The sequence below is a fragment of the Clinocottus analis genome, unplaced genomic scaffold (assembly GCF_023055335.1).
Source record: "Clinocottus analis isolate CAN_PGR_092001 unplaced genomic scaffold, fCliAna1.0.p SCAF_8, whole genome shotgun sequence".
Taxonomy (NCBI): domain Eukaryota; kingdom Metazoa; phylum Chordata; class Actinopteri; order Perciformes; family Cottidae; genus Clinocottus; species Clinocottus analis.
In genome coordinates, this window is record NW_027176240.1 from 18124355 (window position 1) to 18146635 (window position 22281).

The 22281-nt window shown below is 39.8% G+C and overlaps 1 protein-coding gene across 6 annotated transcripts in view; it reads left to right on the plus strand.

Moving 5' to 3' along the window:
• Positions 1–1915: 1915 nt before the first annotated feature.
• The window catches only part of LOC137779631 (cilia- and flagella-associated protein 46), a 54992-nt gene continuing 34626 nt past the window's right edge, over positions 1916–22281 (plus strand). For all 6 annotated transcript variants that reach the window (XM_068567698.1, XM_068567701.1, XM_068567700.1 and 3 more), the window contains exons 1-21: positions 1916–1988; positions 2185–2297; positions 2388–2509; positions 4196–4327; positions 4653–4717; positions 5593–5757; positions 6136–6259; positions 6427–6521; positions 7490–7633; positions 7823–7922; positions 8075–8173; positions 8613–8803; positions 9502–9727; positions 10057–10174; positions 12038–12167; positions 12701–12825; positions 12998–13116; positions 14396–14508; positions 15515–15727; positions 16964–17165; positions 19550–19696. In XM_068567698.1, the coding sequence (XP_068423799.1) occupies positions 2249–2297; positions 2388–2509; positions 4196–4327; positions 4653–4717; positions 5593–5757; positions 6136–6259; positions 6427–6521; positions 7490–7633; positions 7823–7922; positions 8075–8173; positions 8613–8803; positions 9502–9727; positions 10057–10174; positions 12038–12167; positions 12701–12825; positions 12998–13116; positions 14396–14508; positions 15515–15727; positions 16964–17165; positions 19550–19696 (2679 nt within the window). In that variant the 5' untranslated portion in view covers positions 1916–1988; positions 2185–2248. The remainder of the gene's footprint in view (positions 1989–2184; positions 2298–2387; positions 2510–4195; positions 4328–4652; positions 4718–5592; positions 5758–6135; positions 6260–6426; positions 6522–7489; positions 7634–7822; positions 7923–8074; positions 8174–8612; positions 8804–9501; positions 9728–10056; positions 10175–12037; positions 12168–12700; positions 12826–12997; positions 13117–14395; positions 14509–15514; positions 15728–16963; positions 17166–19549; positions 19697–22281) is intronic.

The following is a 22281-nucleotide window of genomic DNA, read 5'->3' on the forward strand; positions in this document are numbered from 1 at the left end:
AATAATTTGTCCTCTACCTTAATCCTAAAATGCTATATTATGTTTTAATCTGTTTAAATGGGCAAATGTTAAAGTTCTTAAACACAATTTTAACAGCCTCACAAAAGGTTTTACATGTTAAAAACACAAATCTACAGTTTGGAAGAATTTTAATCTACGATTTTTCACTTTTACGTTTCTCAACCAAGCTTGAATTTGAGATGTGTATAATTTTTTTACTGGCTGTATTTAGTATTAGAATCTTGGGTGACTTTGGGTCAGTGGAAGAAGAGGGATGTCCTTCAATCAAAGGATCAGCGGTTCGATCCTCGGCTCCACTAGTCCATGTCGGGCAAGACAGTTAACCCCAAATTGCTCCCATAGCTATGAATGTTAGTTACTGCTGATGGGCCCTTACATGGTAGCTCCTCCAATCAGTGTGTGAATGGGTTAATTCACAAGTAGTATTAAAGAGCTTTGTGTGGTCAATAAATCAAAAGAGAGAAACACAAGTAAAGTCCAATTATCTAAGCCCATGGATTCTTGCTGAGCACAGGTCTGGCTTAATGTTCACGATGCGGGTACTCCAGGTCAAGGCAGTAGATTGTGTCCATCAACATGAAGCCTGTGGGCACATCTCTGAGCTCATGTCGATCAGGATGATCTTCTCTGCTAACTCGGCCACATCAAAGACTTTCAAAGGAAGTGAATCATGCAGAATGCCTTGTGTCCCATCAACAGTCCAACGTACATCCCCTTCACTATCACATCAAGGGTTTTTCCATGAACCTAAAGACCATTAAAGACATTCACATCTTAAATAACATCTCCAAAATGTTAGCAATCCCTAAAACAAAAAAGGTGAAAGAGACTGTATTGAAAAGGTATTTTGCAATTATGCAAAATCTCTGTAAAAATGAGTGTGGCTATGGGTAATAGAGGTGATAAACACTAAACGTGTTACTATTGTCGCATTACAACAATTGAGGATTGTAAATGTGTAAATACAGTGTCTTTCATCACACATCGGGATTATGTTGGGGGAATCCTCTGAAAGATAGCTTGGAAGACCAAGCAGGGCAGCTGTTCTTTAGTTTTGGTTTGTATCCTACAAAAACAGACAAGAGTAGAACAGATCTGTCATCCTATATCTGTGTCAGTACACCTGACCAAATCATTTTTAGAGGGTCGAGTTCCACTGTGATTTTCAACAGTACATCGTCTGTGTATCAACAGAAGGTGCTGCTTTGACAGTTGTGAAATGTTAAACAACAAATAAGAGAACCGACTCAAACCATTAAGTAGGTCAAGTGACAAAAGTAGATAATAATATATTTCACATTTAAAGAAATCTCAAAGGGTGAATATTTTCTGTGTGTATATTTTTGCTGGATCCCACTATAAATTTGCTTATGGGCAACCAAGAAGTGATCTATGTCGCTTTGAAATTCTGGCAGGTAATACATGTTTCTGTCAAATAAACCTTGATCTCGGAACCACAAGTCCATTAGAGGGATGGCCACTGTAGTTTGTCTTGCCTCAATACTCTCTCCCCTGTCAGTATTTGGTTTGACCAAGTAAATTATATTTGCACTCAGTGGCCTGATCTCTGATGATGCACTTTGAAGTTAAGAAGCGTTGGAATGTGGGACCAGGAGCATAAAGATGTGCTTTGTGTGTCAGAGTGAGTAAGAGAGAGAGAGAGAGAGAGAGAGAGAGAGAGAGAGAGAGAGAGAGAGAGAGAGAGAGAGAGAGAGAGAGAGAGAGAGAGAGAGAGAGAGAGAGAGAGAGAGAGAAATGTACAAAAAAAATTATATTTCATTTCATTTGAGGGACTACTGTGATGTGCTTGAACTCAAGTTGGTAGTCAAGTCTATTCAACATGGGCCAACCCTTTTGGTCCCGTTCGTTTTCCGTAGTTTAGTTTCCTCCCGGTCTTGGGTTGCCTAGAAACGTTTCCTAACTAAAACACGAATGGTGGCTCTATCAAGCGTTTCCGTCGACACCAGGTTAGTTGTTTATCAAAGACACCAACAAGTGTTATTTGTACATTGACATTTACATTAACGTGTTGCTTTTCTAATGTTCGAACTGGTTTGACCTGTATAAGTGTCACACACCTGTAACGTTACAGTTTAGCGCGAACGACAGCAGTCGTAATTAGTGTTACGACGCTGGCTAGCTAACATTCTCTAACAAACACAGGGAACGTCTCATTATTGGTGTAGCTAAACATATATGAGCTACCGATAAGTGACGTTCTTCCGACATGGACCTGGATATCCGTCATTATCTTTCCAAGGCAAAGGAGCGACAAGGTCTGTATTGTATCGACATTCAGCTTCAACGAGTTTCAACAAGTGTGCCTGTGCTGTGGTTGACGTCACGTAACGCTACTTTACGTTTAGACTCTGAAGCTCTTCGGTCAGCGTACGATTTAATTGAAAGCGCGGCAGTGGCTCGAACCGGCGGACGAAGTCCATGTATCGCCCCGGAGTTGTACGTGGTTTGCGCGGAGGCAGCTTTGCAGGTGAGACAGAGGAGGGGGGGGGGGGGGGGATCTGGGGGTTCGTTCGAGTGTGTCACTGTCAAAGAAAGGATTTGATACATCCACTTAACGTGAGGTTACGAGGTTGCAGCCCCTGGATAGAATATAACAAAGAAGGCTGCAGCTAAGTGTGTATTTTCTCAGTTCTTTGGAAACAATGTCCCTCAGAACTGTGACGTTTCATATTATGTATTACTATTATATAGTCACAGGGCTCATTTTGTCTGCTCTGTTAAAATAAAATTAGGCAGACGAATTAGATAATTATTGTAATTATTGATTTGAATCATCATTTGTAATCAAGTTTAGGATCTAACTATCCATGCCAAAAGTGCTAATGTGATGCCAGAGACACCTGAGCTTTATTTATTTTCCCCAAATTCCACTGAAGTAATTAAGCTTAACTAGGTTACACATCACACAATACAACTGATATCTTTTATATTCTGTCACAAGGATCATATAGAATCATATGCAGATCTATCTTATACATTGAAGACAGTCAATCCATGTGTTCACATAGGCCTGATGCTACCAAGCCATCTGATGCGGAAATCCTTGTGTTTGAAAGAAGGCATGTGAGAGAACACATGCTCTGAACGTGCCTGCAACCTCTTCTTCCAGATGCTCTGAGGAGAGTTGTTGTGTTGTGAGGAGTTCAGAGACCGCTAAGATGTTCGCATAAGACACATTGCTTCAAGCAGCCTTAGAGAATGAAATATGTATTATCATTTATATTAGTCAATGCCTGCTGCTGTGATGACGTGTCAGTGTCATTATCTGTGCACTGACATTTATTGGCTCATGGAGAGGATTTATTTGGTTTCAGTGAATAAAGCAGAAACTTGATCCTTTTAGAATGTTTAGTTAATGAACACAAATGCTTTGTTGTTGACAGCATCTGAAGTTATTGACATAGAAAATCATTTGAATAAAAAAAAACCTCTGCAGGAAACCTAACCTCCCTCGCCGGAAGAGCCATATCACAAATTCTATTTTGTCACAGTTTTCATACAGTAACTTTAGTTAGCTAAATCTAACGATTCTCCCAGGAGGAAAGGATATTAATGAATATTCACTAATGTGGACTCAAGTGTCCCAGGGCAGGGGAAGCATATTTGAATAATGGAACACAGTGATATTCCATAATGTGATTTGTTCTCTCTTCTTTATATCATACAGCAAGTTTTCTCAGTGTTTGCCTTGAAGTCTCAGGCCTATTTGAATACTGAATTAGTCACAATCCTCAGTAAGACTACATCTCAATAGTCCTCCGTTTTTGGAAAACTATGACTATTCCTGTTGCATTAAGACATTTTTCTAAAATGTAACAAAAAATAATAACACAAATAAAAGTTTACAGCATACAACATTTCTGTTATGAATTATCTCCCCTGGCAGTGCTAATCCCTTGAATGAAAACTAGCCCGTGTGAGTTTAACAAGTAGCAGGAGACAGTGCTGACGCTGTCAAGGGCAAACACCTGCAATTCGGATAATTTTTTGTCAAATGTCAAAATTATGTGTGTCACACAAACATCAAGTCCTTTGCATCCAATTTAGAAAAATGCTGGTGACACAATGTGACAGTGGATGAGGTCTAAATATTTATGTTGTTTGGCCTTTGTGTTCCCCTCCCCTCCCCCTTCCCCACCCTCTATGTTTTCAGCTGGGTTCTTTGGAGATAAGCAAAGCGTGTCTAAAGATGTACTTTGAAGGGAATCCGCCGGCTAATCAATTTTTGTGTCGAGCCTACCTCTGTCTGGGCCAACTGAAGTCTCCGCCGGCCACTGGGAGCCTGGTGAGGACAGTCAATTGGACACATGTCCTCAAGGGAGGGTCATGTGTATATGTGTTTCTTTGCCAAAGGGCTTCACACAGTTATTTTGGAGATACTGCACTATTTTGCAGACAAAAAGGAGAAGATGTCCTTGCTTTTAGAAACAACTTTTTTTTCTTCACAATGTGATTCTTCAAGGCACGTTGCCCTTTTGTCTTTTCACACTTAAGTGCACTTAAGTTCTTCATATTTTATCAAACTGTAGCCTCTACTGAATAATTTATTTTTCTGATCTTTGTATGTTTGTATGACGTCACAAATTATTTTGCATTATTTTCTATTTTAGGGAGACTTTGAAGAGGCTGTGCTGTGTTTTCTTAAAGCAATTGAAATTTCAAAGCATGAACCAAGGTATGTAGCCTCAGAAGTGTGTTTGGCTTTGTTCTTACAGTGACAAGAAAGTTGACCAGTTTATGTCATGCACAGCTTATCATCTCTGATATTGCTTGACATTTGCCATCACGGTGCAGAGATGCATGTGTAAAGACACACAACGAATGTGAAATATTCAGAACAAGGAATGTTTTAGGTTTTTTTTCAGCTGCGATAGCTTTTGAGGGTTCAGTCTGTTACGCAACATATATTTTGAGACATCAAGGATTGATTTGCAAAGAATACAGTTGAAATATGACATGATTTATCATGCTTCACCCCACAAGTGCATTATATTCAGCAGGTTCACTTGTTATTCTGTGAGCATGGCGAGAAAAGGATGATGAATATAGGTGTGTGATGATAGACATTGTGACATTTTAAGAAAGATGCATCGGGAGATAGCGGCTCAGCCTTTGCTAACAAGTGCACTGAATGTCTTTTACTAATGAACTCGTAACCTGTCAATAAAAGCGCTGAATGAGCAATATAAATTAACACCAAAGGGAATACACATCTAATACACCCAGCCCAGACTAATGCACAGCGCACTCTCTGGTGTATAAATTAGCAGTACTCAAACGGTCTATTCACACAATTTCCTCTAAAACAGCGCCTTGAATTCATAAATTTCCCTAATTTTACATAGAAATGCTCATACGGGAGGCTCTCCCGAGGCCCATTGGACGATGGTTAATCCACACACATTTGCAATTCACAGAACCTCTCCATACAGACTTGACACTTGGTCTGAATTGAGTTGTGCCGAGAGATGAAATGGCTTGCCTGTGGATCATGTGAATAATTCAGTTTCCTCTGTTAAATTATTTTCCATCTGGTTTGTTTTCTCACAGATACTACTTCATGGCGTTCAATGCCTCGGTGCTGTACTTCCAGACAGTGCGTCCTCTCCTGCTGCCAGGGTTGTGCCGCCACCTCGTCCCCTCCCTTAGGCAGGTGGTCCAAAGTCTGGAGGAGATGGCAGACCGGGACCACAGCTGGAGGGCTGAGCTCATGATGCAAGTGACCCCTCGATGCCCTCTTAGTCTTAGAATAAGTCCACTCATGATTCTGTCCGGTCTCATACTGGATTCATGGGGGTGACACACTGAGCTCATTAACCAGCAGTTACTTTGTTATAGTAGCTCTCTGGTTTCCAAACTTATTTTCTTTATTATTTTTTTTTACCTTATTCTCCTGAATAAGTGGAAAATCCATCTTTATGTAAGATGTTTAATCACCTCTCCTATGGCTATTTTACTTGATTACGTGGGATTCTCTGTGGCTTTGTGTATGTGAAATACAAAACTGGAAACTTTGTGCTGTGGACCATCACAAAATACTGTTCTTTCACACTGAAATTGTATCAATGTCATTCTCTCTCTGTTTCTCTTCAGGCATCTCATCAAATGTCTTGTGGACTCCAGTGAAATGGAAAAGGCTGAAAGTTTTGCCAAAGTTACAGAAGAATTCATAAAGTCACATATCCCACATCTTTATCCAAGACTCTTTACATTACTGGTAAACAGTATTTATTGGCATTTTTAATTATCAGTACATTTTGGAAACATACCCACTTCTCATGTAGTTAACTGCATTTAATTTGAAATTCAGTAGACATTTTTAGTGAAGCATTTGGGTTGATGATCAATAAAAATTAACTCCTACCTTTGCTCTTCTTTCCGTAGGTCCAACACAAGCTGACAGAGAGTGATGTCCTCATTGAATTGAGCCAGCAGTACGCTACCTTAGCAGTCATTTACAGAATACAGGAATGTAAAAAGTAGGGACATTTTTTTTTCGTGGTGGAGTTTTTTATTTTGACTCTTGTGGTGAAAGCAAAGCCCATCCTTATCTGCTGTTAAGATACAGATTCTGTACAGTCAGACGAAGCTGCCTTTGATCTGCCTAAATTGTGAAGGCAAAGCTATGTTTGAAAGAATATGCTTAATTGATTGATTGGATGCTTGCGTTTATGGAATGCTACCAGCTAATACCACAGGCAAGTTAGGTCAAAACCTTTTATTAGGGATGACCTTATTAATAGGAATACCAACAGTCAGAGTTTCACCACTCTGTATTTGTAGGCTCCAAAGTGTATTATGTTTTCAGGTTTGTATCCATCCCATTCTTGTGGACGTGATATCTCGCCTTGTGTGACTTTGTTCCAATTTTGGCTCAGAAAATAATACTCTGGCCGTAACGCAAGAATGCATCTGCTCATGATGACAATTTCACACAAATGTAAAAAGAGGATAAATCAATGAAGTGATTTCATTTTGGACGAACTGCAACTGTTTAGCAGTGGCATAAAATCGGGAGGCAGTAATTATATTTGGTAGTTTATATTTGCCATTTGTTCTTAAACTGTGGGATTTCAAGGGTGTTCCCATGATGTGCAGGGTTTGGCTGCCTGCGCACAGTGATGGTATATACCATGGTTTTGGTGTGTCATCGTACAAACCAAGTCCCAGCCCCCTCCCCCCTCCGCCCCTTTTCTTGAGGCATGTACTCAAGATGTCAGAGCTCCTTATGGCTCTTAGGCTCATCTATAAACGTCGGCCGCATGAGTCTGTCTGACGCAGCCATCGTCAGCACCATATAGGCTATTTTGCTGGAGGTTTATGTACTGTGTAGTGTGAGTATATTTGGGGGGAGAATGGAAATACAGATGCATGCATACTCTTGAATGCATAAGCGTATGCATTATATATTAACAGACAGGTTTTTTTCCCCATGTTGTACAAACAGCAAGTTGGAAGAAATAAATGAGGTTGGACTAAAAGAGGATCTTGAGCAGGTTTTCCGTCTCCTGATGGATTGCACCAAAGCATCTGCTACGCCTGTGAACTCCAGTCTTCTTCAGAGCCTGACACCCATCCAACCAGCTGACAGGTCTGTGACCCAAAGTGACCCAAACAAATGTCCTTCCCAACGAGCTTACCTCCGTTGCTCCCTGTCATTGTGCCAAACCTCCCGCTCCCATACAACCACATATGGATAACTCAGGGGCAGCGCACGGCCAGGATTACTGTACTGAAGTGTTTGGAGTTGTATAAATTATGTTTTATCTGGGATTTGCAGAGTTCCCTTCCTCCTGGAGTTGGCTCTGCTGGCCTTGAGAGCGAAGAGTCACGATGTAGCTGTCAACTGTTTGAAAGAGCTGAGGTTGGCGGAAAAGGCTGTGAGTGTCCGGTGTTCCCCTGAATTCACAGGCATTAGCCTAGCTACATGCTTGAACTCTTCTTAGTTCACGACTTTGCCCGTAGATGTGTCGCCGTCTCTCCTGGCCACTGCCGAACAGAAAATCATATGTACGTGTGTTTGTCTTTTTAGACTGTCGGACAGCGCCTAATAATGGAATGTGTCAACTGTGAAATCAACCTCCAGAAGAGACAGGGGAAGATGAAGGACTACTCTACAGCCAGTGTGGAGGTGCTCCATCATATGTCTGAGTTATCAGCTGACGTGTTCCCGCCGCATGCGATGCAGACAGTGGACCCATTGGCGGAGTCTTGATTAACTTTTCAGCAATATTTTCTGTAATCCCGTTCTTTTACCAAAGGCAGTGAATCCAGATAGTCCCCTTCTGTGTTTAAAGAACTGCTAACCCATCCAGCAGCGTTAAGAGTTTCAGCTGAGAAGTTTAATTATCAGTTTTTCCCTCCCTGACTAGAATTTTTTAAATCTCGAGGGAAGGAGGACTCTGTAATCTCATTTTGTACAATTTCTTATTTTGGCGTAAAGAGTGTCACATTTACAAAATTGGCACCACATATTCAATTCAATTCAAGTGTGCTTGCCAAATGTTAGACGTGTTGTGCTCTCGCTCCTACAGGAGATACACTCTCCAACTGTAGTTGTTATCCCACAGGCCCGGCTGAAAGAGATAGGCCAGCTCCATCAGTGGCTGCTTACCTCAGTGATGGAGGAGGACCCTCAGGCTGCGCAGGCAGTGTGCGCTACGCAGTGGAGATTCTGTCTGCCGCTCCTGCAGCACAACCTCAGGAAACGCATCAGGACACCTCTTCTCAGGATGGCTCAAGTACTGGAGGATATTCAGAGGTCTCCACTTTTCTCATATCCATCATATGCTATACAGTCATGTGTGTGTATGTTTACATATATTTGACTTTGTCCAGTAGCTTAATTAACCCCCTAAAATAAAAAGACAAGCAGGTTGTGGGCTAATTCAACATGTTGTCAAAGGGGATCACTACCTTTAAAAACAGTATGATGCATGTTATGGTGATAGTCTAGCTCTACCTGTGTTACGATGCAGTAACGTATAGTTTGGATAATATCTAGTTTTTGTTTTTTGAGGGGAGTGCAGAATCAGATTTTTTTTAATTATTATTTTTAATTTATTATTTATTTTTTAAATTTTTTAGTATTATTTTTAAATGCATATATATATATATATATATATGTGTGTTTATGTATATATATATATATATATATATATAAATAAATATATAAATGTCTATATATATATATATATATATATATATATATATATATATATATATATATATATATATCTACACACACACACACACACACACATGGACATTGACATATTTTTTCACTGTAGTATTTTGCCACATTTGCAGAGAGCCAACATTTCGGTATTTTTCATTTTTCAGTACGTTATGTCATTAGTAGCCCATCACCCCAGTTTTAAAACGATGATATCGGACCTGCAGATTTGTTGGCGTTTATAATATACTCTTTGATGCCGGAAGTATTTTCTATTTTCACAGTGTGTGGCTCGAGACTCGCTGTCAAGTCCACTGGGAGCTGGCAGTGATTGAAGAGGAGGACGGGCACCTTGAGGCTTCTTTGACTCACCTTCAGAAAGCCATGCTGCTGGATGACGGGACGCAACAAGAACGCCTGTCGTCAGCTCTCCAACGCCTGCAGCTCAGAGGCATCCTCTACCAAACGCCCCCCCGGGCCGAGGATAAAGCCGTTATGCTTATGCAGCAGGTTCGCGGCCGATCTGTGTCAGACAGTCTTAACATTACAAAATGAAAATGTTCTTCAAAAATTACCAAGGGGAGACTTTTATACAAAAACATACTCAGTTTATAAATAGAAATCACAAATAAATGCAGTTAAGGGGAACTTAGTCGTTGCACGGTTTTTGGTTGTCAACATCAAATAACATTTAACTTGAATGCTGTGTGCAGGTTTAATGAGATATGTTTAAGTGTAATTTGTATGCCATATGAACAATTATTCAGTGTGTTTGAATGCATGGTCCTTAGAAGACTGCCAGTAATGGCTACAAGTTAAGTCTTACGTCCCTTTCTCAGGCCAGGGACATGCCGACCCAAGACAGGACAGACAATCGTCCCGTCCTGGTCGCCGTGGGTCTGCTTTTAGCCCCTGACGACTTCCAGATGGTGCTGGATGCCGACAACGCCTCCAAAAGTACGCACTTCTCGTCTTGCTTTCAGTTTTCATATAAAGACACAATAACGTTTTCTCAACACATGTCCTGTTTGGCAGAAAATCTTTATTTGTTGGGATAGTTTGAAGCACACATTCACACTAAATACACCTTTGGCCCCTTGTTTTTGCACCAGGAATCACACACGTCATCAAACTTTGATTGAGTATTTTCCCAACCTCTCATCTGGGGTAGTGCACTTTTAAGTGTTTACATTAAAGTCCAATGAGACGTATCTGATGTATTTTATGGGATTAAGAGACCTTGGGGCAACACTGTTGGTTCTGTGCTTTTATATACTTGACCGTACACATTCGAGTCAATTGTAAAACACTATCAAGCTTGTAACTTGATAAGACATTTGCATTGAACATTTTTTGCTGAACCAGCTGCTCGGTCCTGATGAGCTCTCCATCTGTCTCTCTTTCTCAGCGATCTCTGCACTCATTGTTGTGTGTGTGTACTGGATATATTTGTATTTTTTTATTTTCTGCTGCATTAATAACAATGATAGGCGTACAGATCAGGCCATATTGTAATCTATTGAATAATAAAACAGTGATGTTAGGTTGAACTGTGGCATTAGTACATGTTTTGGAATCTGCTATTCAGTCCATTAATGAGTACGTGCATATGATTTATTATTTGAGCTCGGCTATCTCAGACAAATCCCTCTGTTCTGAGCCGACGGAGCTCCCAGAATGCAGCCTAAGGCCAGTCCTCTGCTCTGATTGCGTAATGGGCTGCTGGCTCAGTAAAGCAGCCGCTGATAGCTCGCGGAATGTGAATGCGAATTGACCGACCGAACAGTAACAGCGTTGAACTTGCTGATTTTTGCTAAAAACTGCTTAGAGAATCAGTATATGTTTTCCGGCCATTGCTCGCTGCAAAGCTGCATCGACTGTGCTCCAGATCATGCAGCAGAGGCGCCTAAACTCAGAAAGCGCTTTTGATCTCGCACCTATTCCAGGCGTCTTATTGGCCCACAGCATCAAATGAACATTTAGCACTCTAATAACGCAGGAAAGAACTCCCCTCACCCTTTTGACAACTAGACAAAGAGTCTCTTTGGTCCGTAGAGGCACCTCTCGGATTTTATCTTTAAACCTCAAGCATCCCCTGGATGACGACACTTAACCGTTGTGTTCAGTGCTTCAAAGCCAGCACGCTGAGTATCCCTTCAGATGAGGGGGTTTAATTAATTAATTATTAATTTATTGTTACAACAAAGTTGCGTTGCACCTCAGATGGTCATCAACGAGGGGTGTGTGTGTGTGTGTGTGTGTGTGTGTGTGTGTGTGTGTATAGAGTGTAGTATATTTGATTCCTTTGCTGAGCATTCTGCTTCTTTGAAAACACTCCAGTCACAGACCTCTTTTTGTAGTTCAGGTCATAAAACAAATGCTGGAATAACCCTGTTGCTGCAGGCGGGTGCAAAAAGAAATCGGGATCATGCTCTGTTGTTTAGTTTTTAGTTTTTGTGTTTTGGGTCTTACTTGTCGATGTGATTACATTGCAGTCTGCAATGTTTCTGTTTGAAAGGGTTGGCGATGTTGGAAATGGGCCATTTACTCTTGCGGCCCCTGAGTTCCTTTCTTAAAAATTAGGCAAATTTTGTATTTTCCTCGAAAGGATAACATTCTCACCACGTACATTAGTTTCTCCATTTATTTCATGTTTTATGAATCCTTTAGGCCTCAGGAGTTGGTTAACATACTGACTCAAGTTTTTTTTATGCATACTTTCCGGAAAATTGTATTCATTATTTATAGAAAAAGCAGTAGCTTTTCCAGTAGCATTAATACAAATCAACTAATGCATTCAATCTTCCAACAATTGTCTAGTTCCCGTAGGCAGTCTTGGATCTGGACCAGCTGCTCGGCTCTCTGCGAAGGCGCATCATCACTCTACATCTGTGCGGAAGCTGGAAGGACACCTGGCCAGACTAGGAGATGACACAGACAACACAGAACGGTGTGTTTGTACATTTACATGTATTAATTCTGATACATGTTTGTGTTTTTAATACACTTGAAAGCCCGACTTCATCTGGCCAGTGTAAAGTTCTCATAGCAATTTTTTTAGCTGTCCAGCTTCCCAGAAACCGTGTTGGAAAATTAAGCAGTCTTTGGATGTATTATTCCATGCTGTTGCTGAACATTATATACTAATGATTTTTTTCTCTTTTGCTCCTCTTTACAGTTAAAGTTGTTGTGTGACCGTAGGAATCAACCTTACGTTCTATTCATAGCGCATAGTTAAAGCTGCCTGCCTACCAATATCATTACAGTCCAAAAGTGTGCACATGAGACATTGCAGGCTTAATGAGCAGGAGAGGGCAAGAAGCTTGACTTGAAGTTTCCCCAAAGGAAAAGTGTATTATTCATGACCCCTTACAAACACCAAACCTTAGATCTTATACAATGGGCTGCTTTGCCCTTTCTCTAACCTCCACCATCTAAGATGGTATCATCTCAAAAGCGTTCTTTATTCCTTTGCTGCTGCAGAGTGAAGCTGTGGGCAACACTGGCAAAGACAGCCAGGAAACAGGAAGTTTGGGATGTGTGTCAAGCTGCTTGTCGATTCTGTTTGCTTTACGACGATGGGAGATGGAAGATCCCCGAGAAAGACGGTAAGATGATGACTGATGGGGAAAAATAGACCGAAATATTCCTCTAATATCAGAGAGATGGACAGGAAGTAGTACTAGTAGTAGTTGTATTATGTATACAGTACATACAAGAGGGAGATTATTTCTTTTTAATGAGATAGTTCATGTCACCGTTTTGGTTGGTTTGATTCAGAATGTATGTCCTTGGAGGAAGGAAGCAGTGCAGAAGGTCTTGGCGGTTGCAGTCGAGGCCAAACCTATGTAAAGGACTTGCTGCGCCTTTTAGCCGAAATCCACTTCATCAGTGCTGAGGTGTGTAATTGCAAACCCAAACCCACTTTTCAAATCTTCTTGCACTAGTAATCTACAAACAACACATTGCTCATGTTGTACAATCATGGCTGCGGATTCTTGTAATTTTATGTATAATTATAATTGATCGTGGCCTGAGAGTATTGCTTTTCCTGTAGCTTCTTCAGAATAACACCTAAATTTCTAATGCAACTAAAACTGAAACTGAAACCAAGCAGGTAGCAGAACTACAACGGTAGAGGGGAAAAAACACAACATGGCCCGATCTAGAGCCAGCATTTTAGACCACCCTATATATATAATAGACCGCCCTAAATGCTGCGCCCTGTATCTTTTTTAATGTGAAGCAACAGGATTTTTCTATCTGTATTATGCCTAATTCACACTACATGACTTTAGCCTGAGCTTTTCACTTGTTGTTGTACTGTATTATTTCCTGTGACAGCAATTTGAATCCAGCTTTATAATGCCACTAACAATACAAACTACTGTACAGAAAGATAACTTGTACCTCCACTGAATGGCCATTGCTTTAAATATATATCGTTGACATTCGGAAAATTGGCTAATTTTAAGGATTATAACCAATGGTGACTGAAGACGAACCATAGAATTATTGATGAATCTTCCTGGGGCACAATTTTTTAAAAATGTTTTGTAATGTGAGACTGCTTGCAGTAGTGAACATGCTTTATGGGATTTTTAACAAGCCCGCGAGGTGGGTGTTGATTTGTTGCAGTCAGAGATTGTTGTGCTTGTCTTCTAAGCCTGTCTCATTGTGTAATCCTGCTTACCATCAAGCCTGCAGCTCCAAGTCTTTATCAAGTCCATGGAGATGTTAACTTGACAGCACTTTGAAGAAAATGGAGACAACTATCCACAGCAACTACATGACCTTGTCAAAACTGACTTGCACTGTAGCGTCTTGACTTGCTCCTCTTATGTAGCGCCCTCTTTGTTCCGTGGTACACAGGTATTGTTTTTTGAGAATTGAGGTCATAATTCATTAATTTAAAAGATACCTACATCTCAGTCTGATAATGAAGACGGATTCCTTTTGTCTTACCCGAGTTGTCCACCGTTGGAGTAAAATGCTCACCAGTCGTTTCTTTCTTTTTCTTTGATCTGCTACAGCTGAGCTTCAGCGGCTCTGGTGAAACTGTCTTTCCCATAGTGGGAGGTCTTCTTTTCTCGTTTTATTATGAGCTTGTCAAAACAGGAAGTCATCTTTCATATTGACTATTGTGGTTGAGAAATGAAAGTATTGTGTCCTGTCAAGGCCACAGTCCAGAAGCTGCTAATGGAGGGGGTTCAGCTCAATGGCCCAGTTGTCCCTGCAGTAGAGAGTTGGTTGTGTGCATCTGAAGAGGATCCACACTGGATTGTTTACAGGTGAAAACACAATGTGCACACACACACACGCACATGCTAGCATCATAAAAATAATATTTTGTCTGTATTATATGTCTTTTGTCTATACACCTTGTATGTTTCATAATTTGTATATGACAGATTTTAATTATTATTATTACGTGACCATATAAAACATTAAAAATATTATGCTGTATTTGTGACTAGTGATAGCTATAAAAGCAATATAAGATTTCAGTGAGCATGTTTCCTCCACATTCTGATTGTAATCCTATCTTGTTTTGACAACCGTGACCTCCATTTTTTTTTAAGAATAAATTCCCAGGTCCCAAAATTTATTAAACCTGATTTTTGTGTATGACGCACTCTCATAAATTACAAAACCATTAACTAAAATAGGTTTTGATTCTTTTGAACCAAAACGGCACAGCAGCTTTTAGGTGCAAGACTGCAAACATCACCAATGATGTGATTACCTTGACTAAAGGCAGGTATATTGGAGACAATATACACCACAGAGCTCCAGGATCACACAGTCGTAACAGCCTATTTTCTTTATTGAATTGACAAGACCTGACATATCACATTCAGCAGTGGAAACATTGCTCCGCTACACTTCACTTCTAGCACATTGTAACATAATGTGGGCTGAGAGCTTTATCCAGGTGCTCAAACAAATTGGTGTTAAACGCCTCATTTGATGTAACGTATTTGACATTGGCAAGGTGGAGTTCCTCTCTTCCCTGTGCGTCATGTCCGCAAACCTGTCCGCAAATGGAACTATTCATGTAAAAATCCTATCCTGTGTTGTAATTATTTATCAAGCATTAAAAGAATAACGTTTAGTTGTTCACTACAGACAACAAAATGTAGACAGTGGCCACTTGACTGTCCTCTCTCTCTCTCTCTCTCTCTCTCTCTCTCTCTCTCTCTCTATCTCTCTATCTATCTATCTATCACTTACTCATAGCGTAAACACAACTTCCAATCTCCCTTTCTTACTCTCTATTTCCCCCCTCTCGCCCAGAGACTGGGTCCAGGCCCTGTCAGCCTATGCCACCTCCAACTTCTTGCGTGCAGCGGAACTCGGCGCCGAGATCGAGGAGCCGTGGGTAGTAGCCAATGCAGCTATTTATCTCTGGAACTACAACGGCCACTTGTTGGCGGCTGGGGAGTACCAGCACCTGCTTCCCACCTTCCAATGTCTTGTGGCGATGCTCCAAAAGACAGAGTGCACTGGGTAGGCTGGGTCTCTAACTAAGTATCAAGTGTAATCACAGGGTGTATACCTCTCAATGCTTTTACACACTGCAGGGGTGTTTGTTTTTGTGCAAATTAATTTGTACTTGTATTTATTTTTGAACGAGGTAAATGTGTCTTAGATTTCATATCAAGGCACTATCCAATGATTTGTATTGACGGTATGAATAGTTTTAATGTGAAGTAGTAGCAGGTGAGTATTTAGCATTTTCATGACGTTTATTGTATATTCACTTAGCTTTTATTCCTGCCTTTCATTTATTTCTGTTAAGAAAACTAAATAAAAAATGTTTTATGCTTGGATTAATATTTAAGATACAAACTTATTTTGTTATCCCCACATGACAAGGGAACAGTGAAAACCTAAATGTTGTATGTATTCGGTAAGTATGCGGATAAAACAACCAAAGAGCTAATATGAAGATGGCCAAGAGTCTGGGAGAAAGAAAACAAAAAAGCCCATTTAGTCTGTATGATTCTTTAAAAAGAGAATTGTATTAAAACTCTAGTTTAAAAAATATCAGAAAAGTAATTTCTGATGCAATAGTAACAGGAAATTATCAAATTCCTCAAAATTTTCTTGCAGTTATTGTGTTCACTTGTTGGGTTAATTATACAGTTTATTAGTTATCAGAGATATCGATAAAATATTTAACTCAGTCAGTGGTCGTCAATGTTACACAATGATAAAAAAAAAGAGCTTCCTCAAGGAAGTTGTGAACCTCAGATTTACTCAACCATTCAGTTAAGTACTCTGCAAATCTTTAAATTTTAAAACTATTTTCAGCTGATAACTCAAATATGTACACTCAGAAAATCCTTTTAGGCACGCTCAGAGTTGATGTGAAAAAAAATGTTTGTTAATTTATTCTCTGGCTCTGGAGCTCACTCAAGAGCCAGAGCATACAAAAAATACAGGCGGTTGAATCTTGGCTCTTGTTTCTGGCAGTAGAACGAAGAAGCAAATGTTCATGAAAACAGACCAAGCTGTCCTTGGGCATAAACATAATAGTGTGAACATTGTGATTCATTGATATACTCATGTAATGATGTAGCTAAGGCAACATGTCCAAATCTGTGCTACATTTTTTTTCTACTTTCAGGAGGGGGTACAATACAATCTACAAACAATGCTATTTGGCCTTCAAGCCCAAATTCCAGTGCTTGTTTTCCCAGATGATGTCAGTTTGGAGCATGCTTTGTTTTTATTTCTCAGGAACAGTACTCTGTTTGTGCTGCTTTGTGATGCTGTGGCCCGGGGATTGATTCAGCCTCTGTGCGGACCAGACAGCATCAAGCAAGCACCGCCAGGAGACAAGAGTCGAAACAGACCCGAGAGGGGGACGGAGAAGGCTGCGAGTGTCCAAGGGGTTTTCTTAGACCCTGTTGCCCTTCAGGATGTCCGCAAAGCATTAGAGGTACGTCAGTCTATGGGAGTGCGATGCAGCTAATGGGCAGCTGCATCAGACTGTGGCTGTGCATGACAAAATGTTTTTATCAATACATTTAGTAGTCGGTACTATAAAAGTGTTTGTGAAAAACCTTGACCTTTTTTTGTGTCTATTTTTAGTTACATTATTAAAACAGTCTTTGATCTCATAAAACATCCTTTTAAACGAACCAATAAACATGCCTGTGTTGCCAACGTGTGCTAAAGAATGTTTTTTTTTATAATGACATATGTTCCCATGACGGAAGCATTTGCACATAATGTTGCACATATCCCTATAAATTGGCATATAAATGCCCATTCTTAACATAGATTAAGACTCTTTAAATGTGCATTTATTTGAAAAATTAATTAATAAAATCAACATATTTGCACAAGGATTAAAAAGCATATCAACACAGACAACTACTTTCAGGTCAACTATCTGGAAAAACTATAGTGGTTATTGGTCTCTCATTCTGTCCAAAATCGCTGTAGCAGAAGAATATTAATGAAATCGTAGACAACAATTAATGAGTCTTTCTCATCACAAAGTAAAGTAAAACAGAACATTTTGTGGTTTGTTGATTTGTTGCATTTTGTCAAAGCGCACATAATTGACCCTCCCAGGCTAATTGTGGTGGCTTGAGCTGCTTTTCTTTTTCTTTTTTTCAGTTTCTGATCTTTCTACTGTGAAAACAAAAATTCCTGCATTCAAAGCTTTAGAATGGATCAGAATCTCACGAAATAGCAGAAAGGAGAGTGTGTATAATCTCTGAATGTAGTTTGCATAATCTTTGCAAGACGTGTTCAGAAACTCAAATTGTAATCTTTTGTACTGATTTGTATCACGCTGTCAACACTTTTGAAAGTTTTAAACTAGTGGTGGGCCGATGTTGGATTTTTACTGGTCAATATAACAACGATAGATTGGATGATAGCGGATTAATCACCCGATAGCTATTGGCTGATTGTGTTGCGTTGTATAGCTAATATATTGTATCTATCATATTGTTATAAATTCAAGAAATCACTTTTTGTGATAACACAAATCCCACTTTTTACCGTTCCCACGCCGACAAAGATTCCCCCCGCATTTTTCTAACCTTTTTGCCAGAATAAAGTGTTAATAATAGATATCTAAAATGTTATGGCTCGAGAAGTTAATTAGATGAAAGCATATATTTTTGGGAAAAAGTGGACCTTGTTATGTGTATGGGTCTTTTATGCAAAATGGTGATGTACATCTTCCTGTGACTGGAAGCATAGCCCTCAGCTAATTCAATAGAGCTAGTTTGTCAAATGCTCTTCTACTCTCACTTGGTTGACCTATCGCACTTTGTGTCATCCACCAAAAAATGTGCCTGATTAGTGAGCTTCTCGTAAATCCATGTTATGTAATTCAGCAATTAGGTCCTGTATTATTATGGAAAAAAGGTAATTGGTTCAGAAAAACAGATGAGACTACAGCGGCTGTAACTCAAGGGCCGCATTGTATAATGGGGATGATAAAGAAAATAATGGAGCATGATAAAAATCAAAAAAGATTTTGGGACAGTCACAAAACAGAAGGTAGATATTGCCTGGGAAACAAAACAAAAACAGTATTCTGTGCATTTGAAATGACATGATGGATGTTCGAGCATTACAGATGAAAAGTTGAGGCCTCCTTGTTCGATGCAACAAAGCAACAGTCTGCAATCTGTTTTTAACGAAAGCTGCTGACACAAGACTGTTGTTGCTTGTAGTGTGGACATAGCATCAGGAAGATATACAATTTGTTATCTCCTTTCATCGTTTGACACACATTACGTATCCAACCATGCACTCATCAGCACACAGTCGCATGTGATGCAGTTGCCAATTAAGCCCTGTTTTCCTTGCCCCCTTTTCTATTGAAATGATCCACCATGAATAACAGCTCTAACTCCAGATGAAAGGCCCTTTATCAGTGAATTATTAACTAAATTCCACCGTGTCTGTTTCGTCTTTGGAGGGAAAAAAAAATGTGATCCTTCCCAATGCATTTTTTATAAATAGCCGACAGCACAGTGGGGTCAGATACAATGTCTGTCTTGAACAAAGTCTTTCTGGAAGCTTTTGTGTATGTCAGCCGTGTCTGCGGCTGACAGGCTGGCAAAAGGCCTTGGGCTGGAGAAAAAGGCTAGGGTCTGCCGAGTCTTAAAGATACATAGCAAAATGTATGGTATTTGATCGAGACTAGGATCCACATTTACATTGTAAACGTCATTTGGGATGATGCAGAATCCTCACTGTTAATGTTGTGTTTTGTTTATTGAGCTTCTCAGCCGTACCACGTGCTTCAGGTTGGTGGAATGCAAGCTCATTTTCTTTTTCTGCACTTCCTCCTAGCTGTGTGACTACGCCCTTCGCATATCCACCTGTAATATTCCAGAGGAGGCCGTCCCTATCGCAGCGAGGAAACGGGTGGTGGCCACATGGGTGCGGGTCAAGAGGCTGCAGCAGGAGATTGGCTCAAAGGTGGTGACTAAAGATGAGGTACCATTTTCTGAATCAGTTTAAAGCTGTCTATTGTGCTTCATTTTAGGCCGCTAATCTGCGTTTAGGACCTGGAAAATCTGAAAAAGATTTTTTTCCGGTTATGGAAAACACTTGGAAAATGAGATTCTGTCCTGGAAAACTTGTGTTGTCTTGGAAAAATAGGTTGTCTATCAGAGCTCCCTTAAATGTATAACATTTCAAGGGTAAGTTATGTGCACAATCATATTGACGTTCAAATGGTACTTTACAGACAATAGTATTCTGAATAGACTGCTCATTCCCAATAGTGTAAGTTACAGTATCTTTCAAATGTACATATAAATCACTGCTGGTGACATATGATGACTGTCATCATTTCCAAGCCTGTTGGAGATCATTTTATAGATGGCAAGTTATAGTCACTGCACATCTTTTAAATCTACCTTCTTTTCTAGAATCTAATCTTTTAAATATGACTTTCACAGGGTTTGTGGTGCAATCCCTGTCTGTCATACCAGCTAGACCACCACTGTATCCCAAGGGAAGAATGGGGACCCTGTGTTCATTACATTGTATCCAGGATTGGGTTAAAATCATTCATAAATCATAAATCTTGCAAAATGAGTCCACTTGGTTGTATGTTAGAAATGTACAGTATGAGTCCTGTTAAGAATTCAAAAATCTTTGGGTGCTCATGCACCCAAATGAGTGATAATAAACGGTTTAATTAAAGTTCAAATAGTGACACGGTATACATTACTCAGCTGAAGGTGTCTGACCTTCCGCTCCACAGACTTTCCAGTCTCGCTTCGGCTCAAAGACTCCCGCACAGGCATCTACAATCTGGTTTCAACATTTCAGAACATTGGGCCCATTCGCCTCATTGGTTCAAATCTATGGCATGTAATTGGCTAAAAGTTACACAGGACGGAGTCTCATTTTGGCATAGGTTTTGAAGATGGTTCCATAACATTCCTTTTTTCTGGTACCCGAAGTCCTTACTTTGCCCTCCTGTGTTTACTAGCGTTTACATGGTGTGTTTACTAACATCCTCTAGAAAACCCCCACATGTAAAGTCTCCCTACCTCTGCAGCTGTTCAAATGCAAATAGATACCCTTCCTCTGCCTGGTATCAAGCAATCAATCACCTGTGTAGACAGGTCATATACTCAGAACAGGATGAACCGCAGGTGGTCCAGTCCCTTTGTTCCTTTGCCCGAATGCTCCTTTGTATACCCTCAACTTTGTGTGTAAATGAGCTCTGCACTCTCCAGTACAGCCTCCATGTGACCCTGATCAAAACTATATCATTCATTTTGTTTTATACATTCCATGCATACCTAAATAATTATACATTAATAAAACATACAGTGACCTTCTTATGCATCCAATTCCACACCCTTTATAATATTCTTCATAATATACCTTATTAATGATCGTATGCCTCTTATGCATTGTAATATATACATTAAACATGTCTTTATTATACATGTGCAGTCAAATTTAGACAAACTGAACTGTTACAACTCTACAGAACTCTTTAGTTCCCTGCATTATAAGCTGCTGGCTAACTATGTTGGGCAATAAGCATAATTAGCATTATTCACATTAATTTGCATAATCATGTGTATTCTAGCAAATACTTATACAATATTGGAGTGTTTTCCCTGGGTTATTCAGGATGCTCAATCCATTTCTGTCTATTTAAATCCAAAGTGGCTATATTTCCAGTCCTGTTGGGATTATTTTGAGGAAGTTTTAAAAATCACTGTATCGTTAAATTTAAGGAATATTTTCAAATAAACTATAAATTGTAAGATATTTATTAACACAATGATCCAAAAGATGCAGAACATTTGTAATTCTCAGCTGACACACTGAAGGGACTCATAGTTGGGTATTGGAGAAAACAAAGGTACCATACTAAGCTGTTATGGCTCTTGTGAAATGAGATCCTCTAATAGAAAAGGAAGTAAAACATGGATAACAGGTGGAACACATGATTCCTGGAGCATGTTAAAAACACCAGTATCCCCAAAAATGATCAAAGCAGAAAATTCACCGCACTCATTGCACAACAACTAGAAAACTGATCAAGCAAGAATGCCTTTCACTTCTACTACTCTCCTGTCTCCTTCTTTTTCTCCTCCAGTCTCGACACTGTCCTTATTTGCTGTTTTTTTTTCTATTTCTTGGAGAGGGATGTTAATCTTATGTATACAACGTCTGAGATTAAGAAACCCTGTTTTGAAACCTTTTGTGGTCCACCACAAGAAAATGTGAAATGTAAAGAGGGGAGAACTGTTGTCACAACATAATCATGTCACAAGCATAATGTATCCTCTATAACATGATGGTTCTAATGTGCTTATAATATTGTAGCTGATTATGCTTGCCATATTTTATTAATCTTTTTGATGCAGTAGGTGTTGCTTCCACCGCATCCATATTACAGCATTGTATCGGCTGGACTGCAATCATCTCCGCATGTCTTGTTTCTTGATTGTGCGGTAGTGGGACAGGAATGTGGGGAAAGCGCTTATACAATTTGTCAGTTGATTAGTCACCATAATCCCTCGACCATTTGTTGGCCAAGAGTTTTC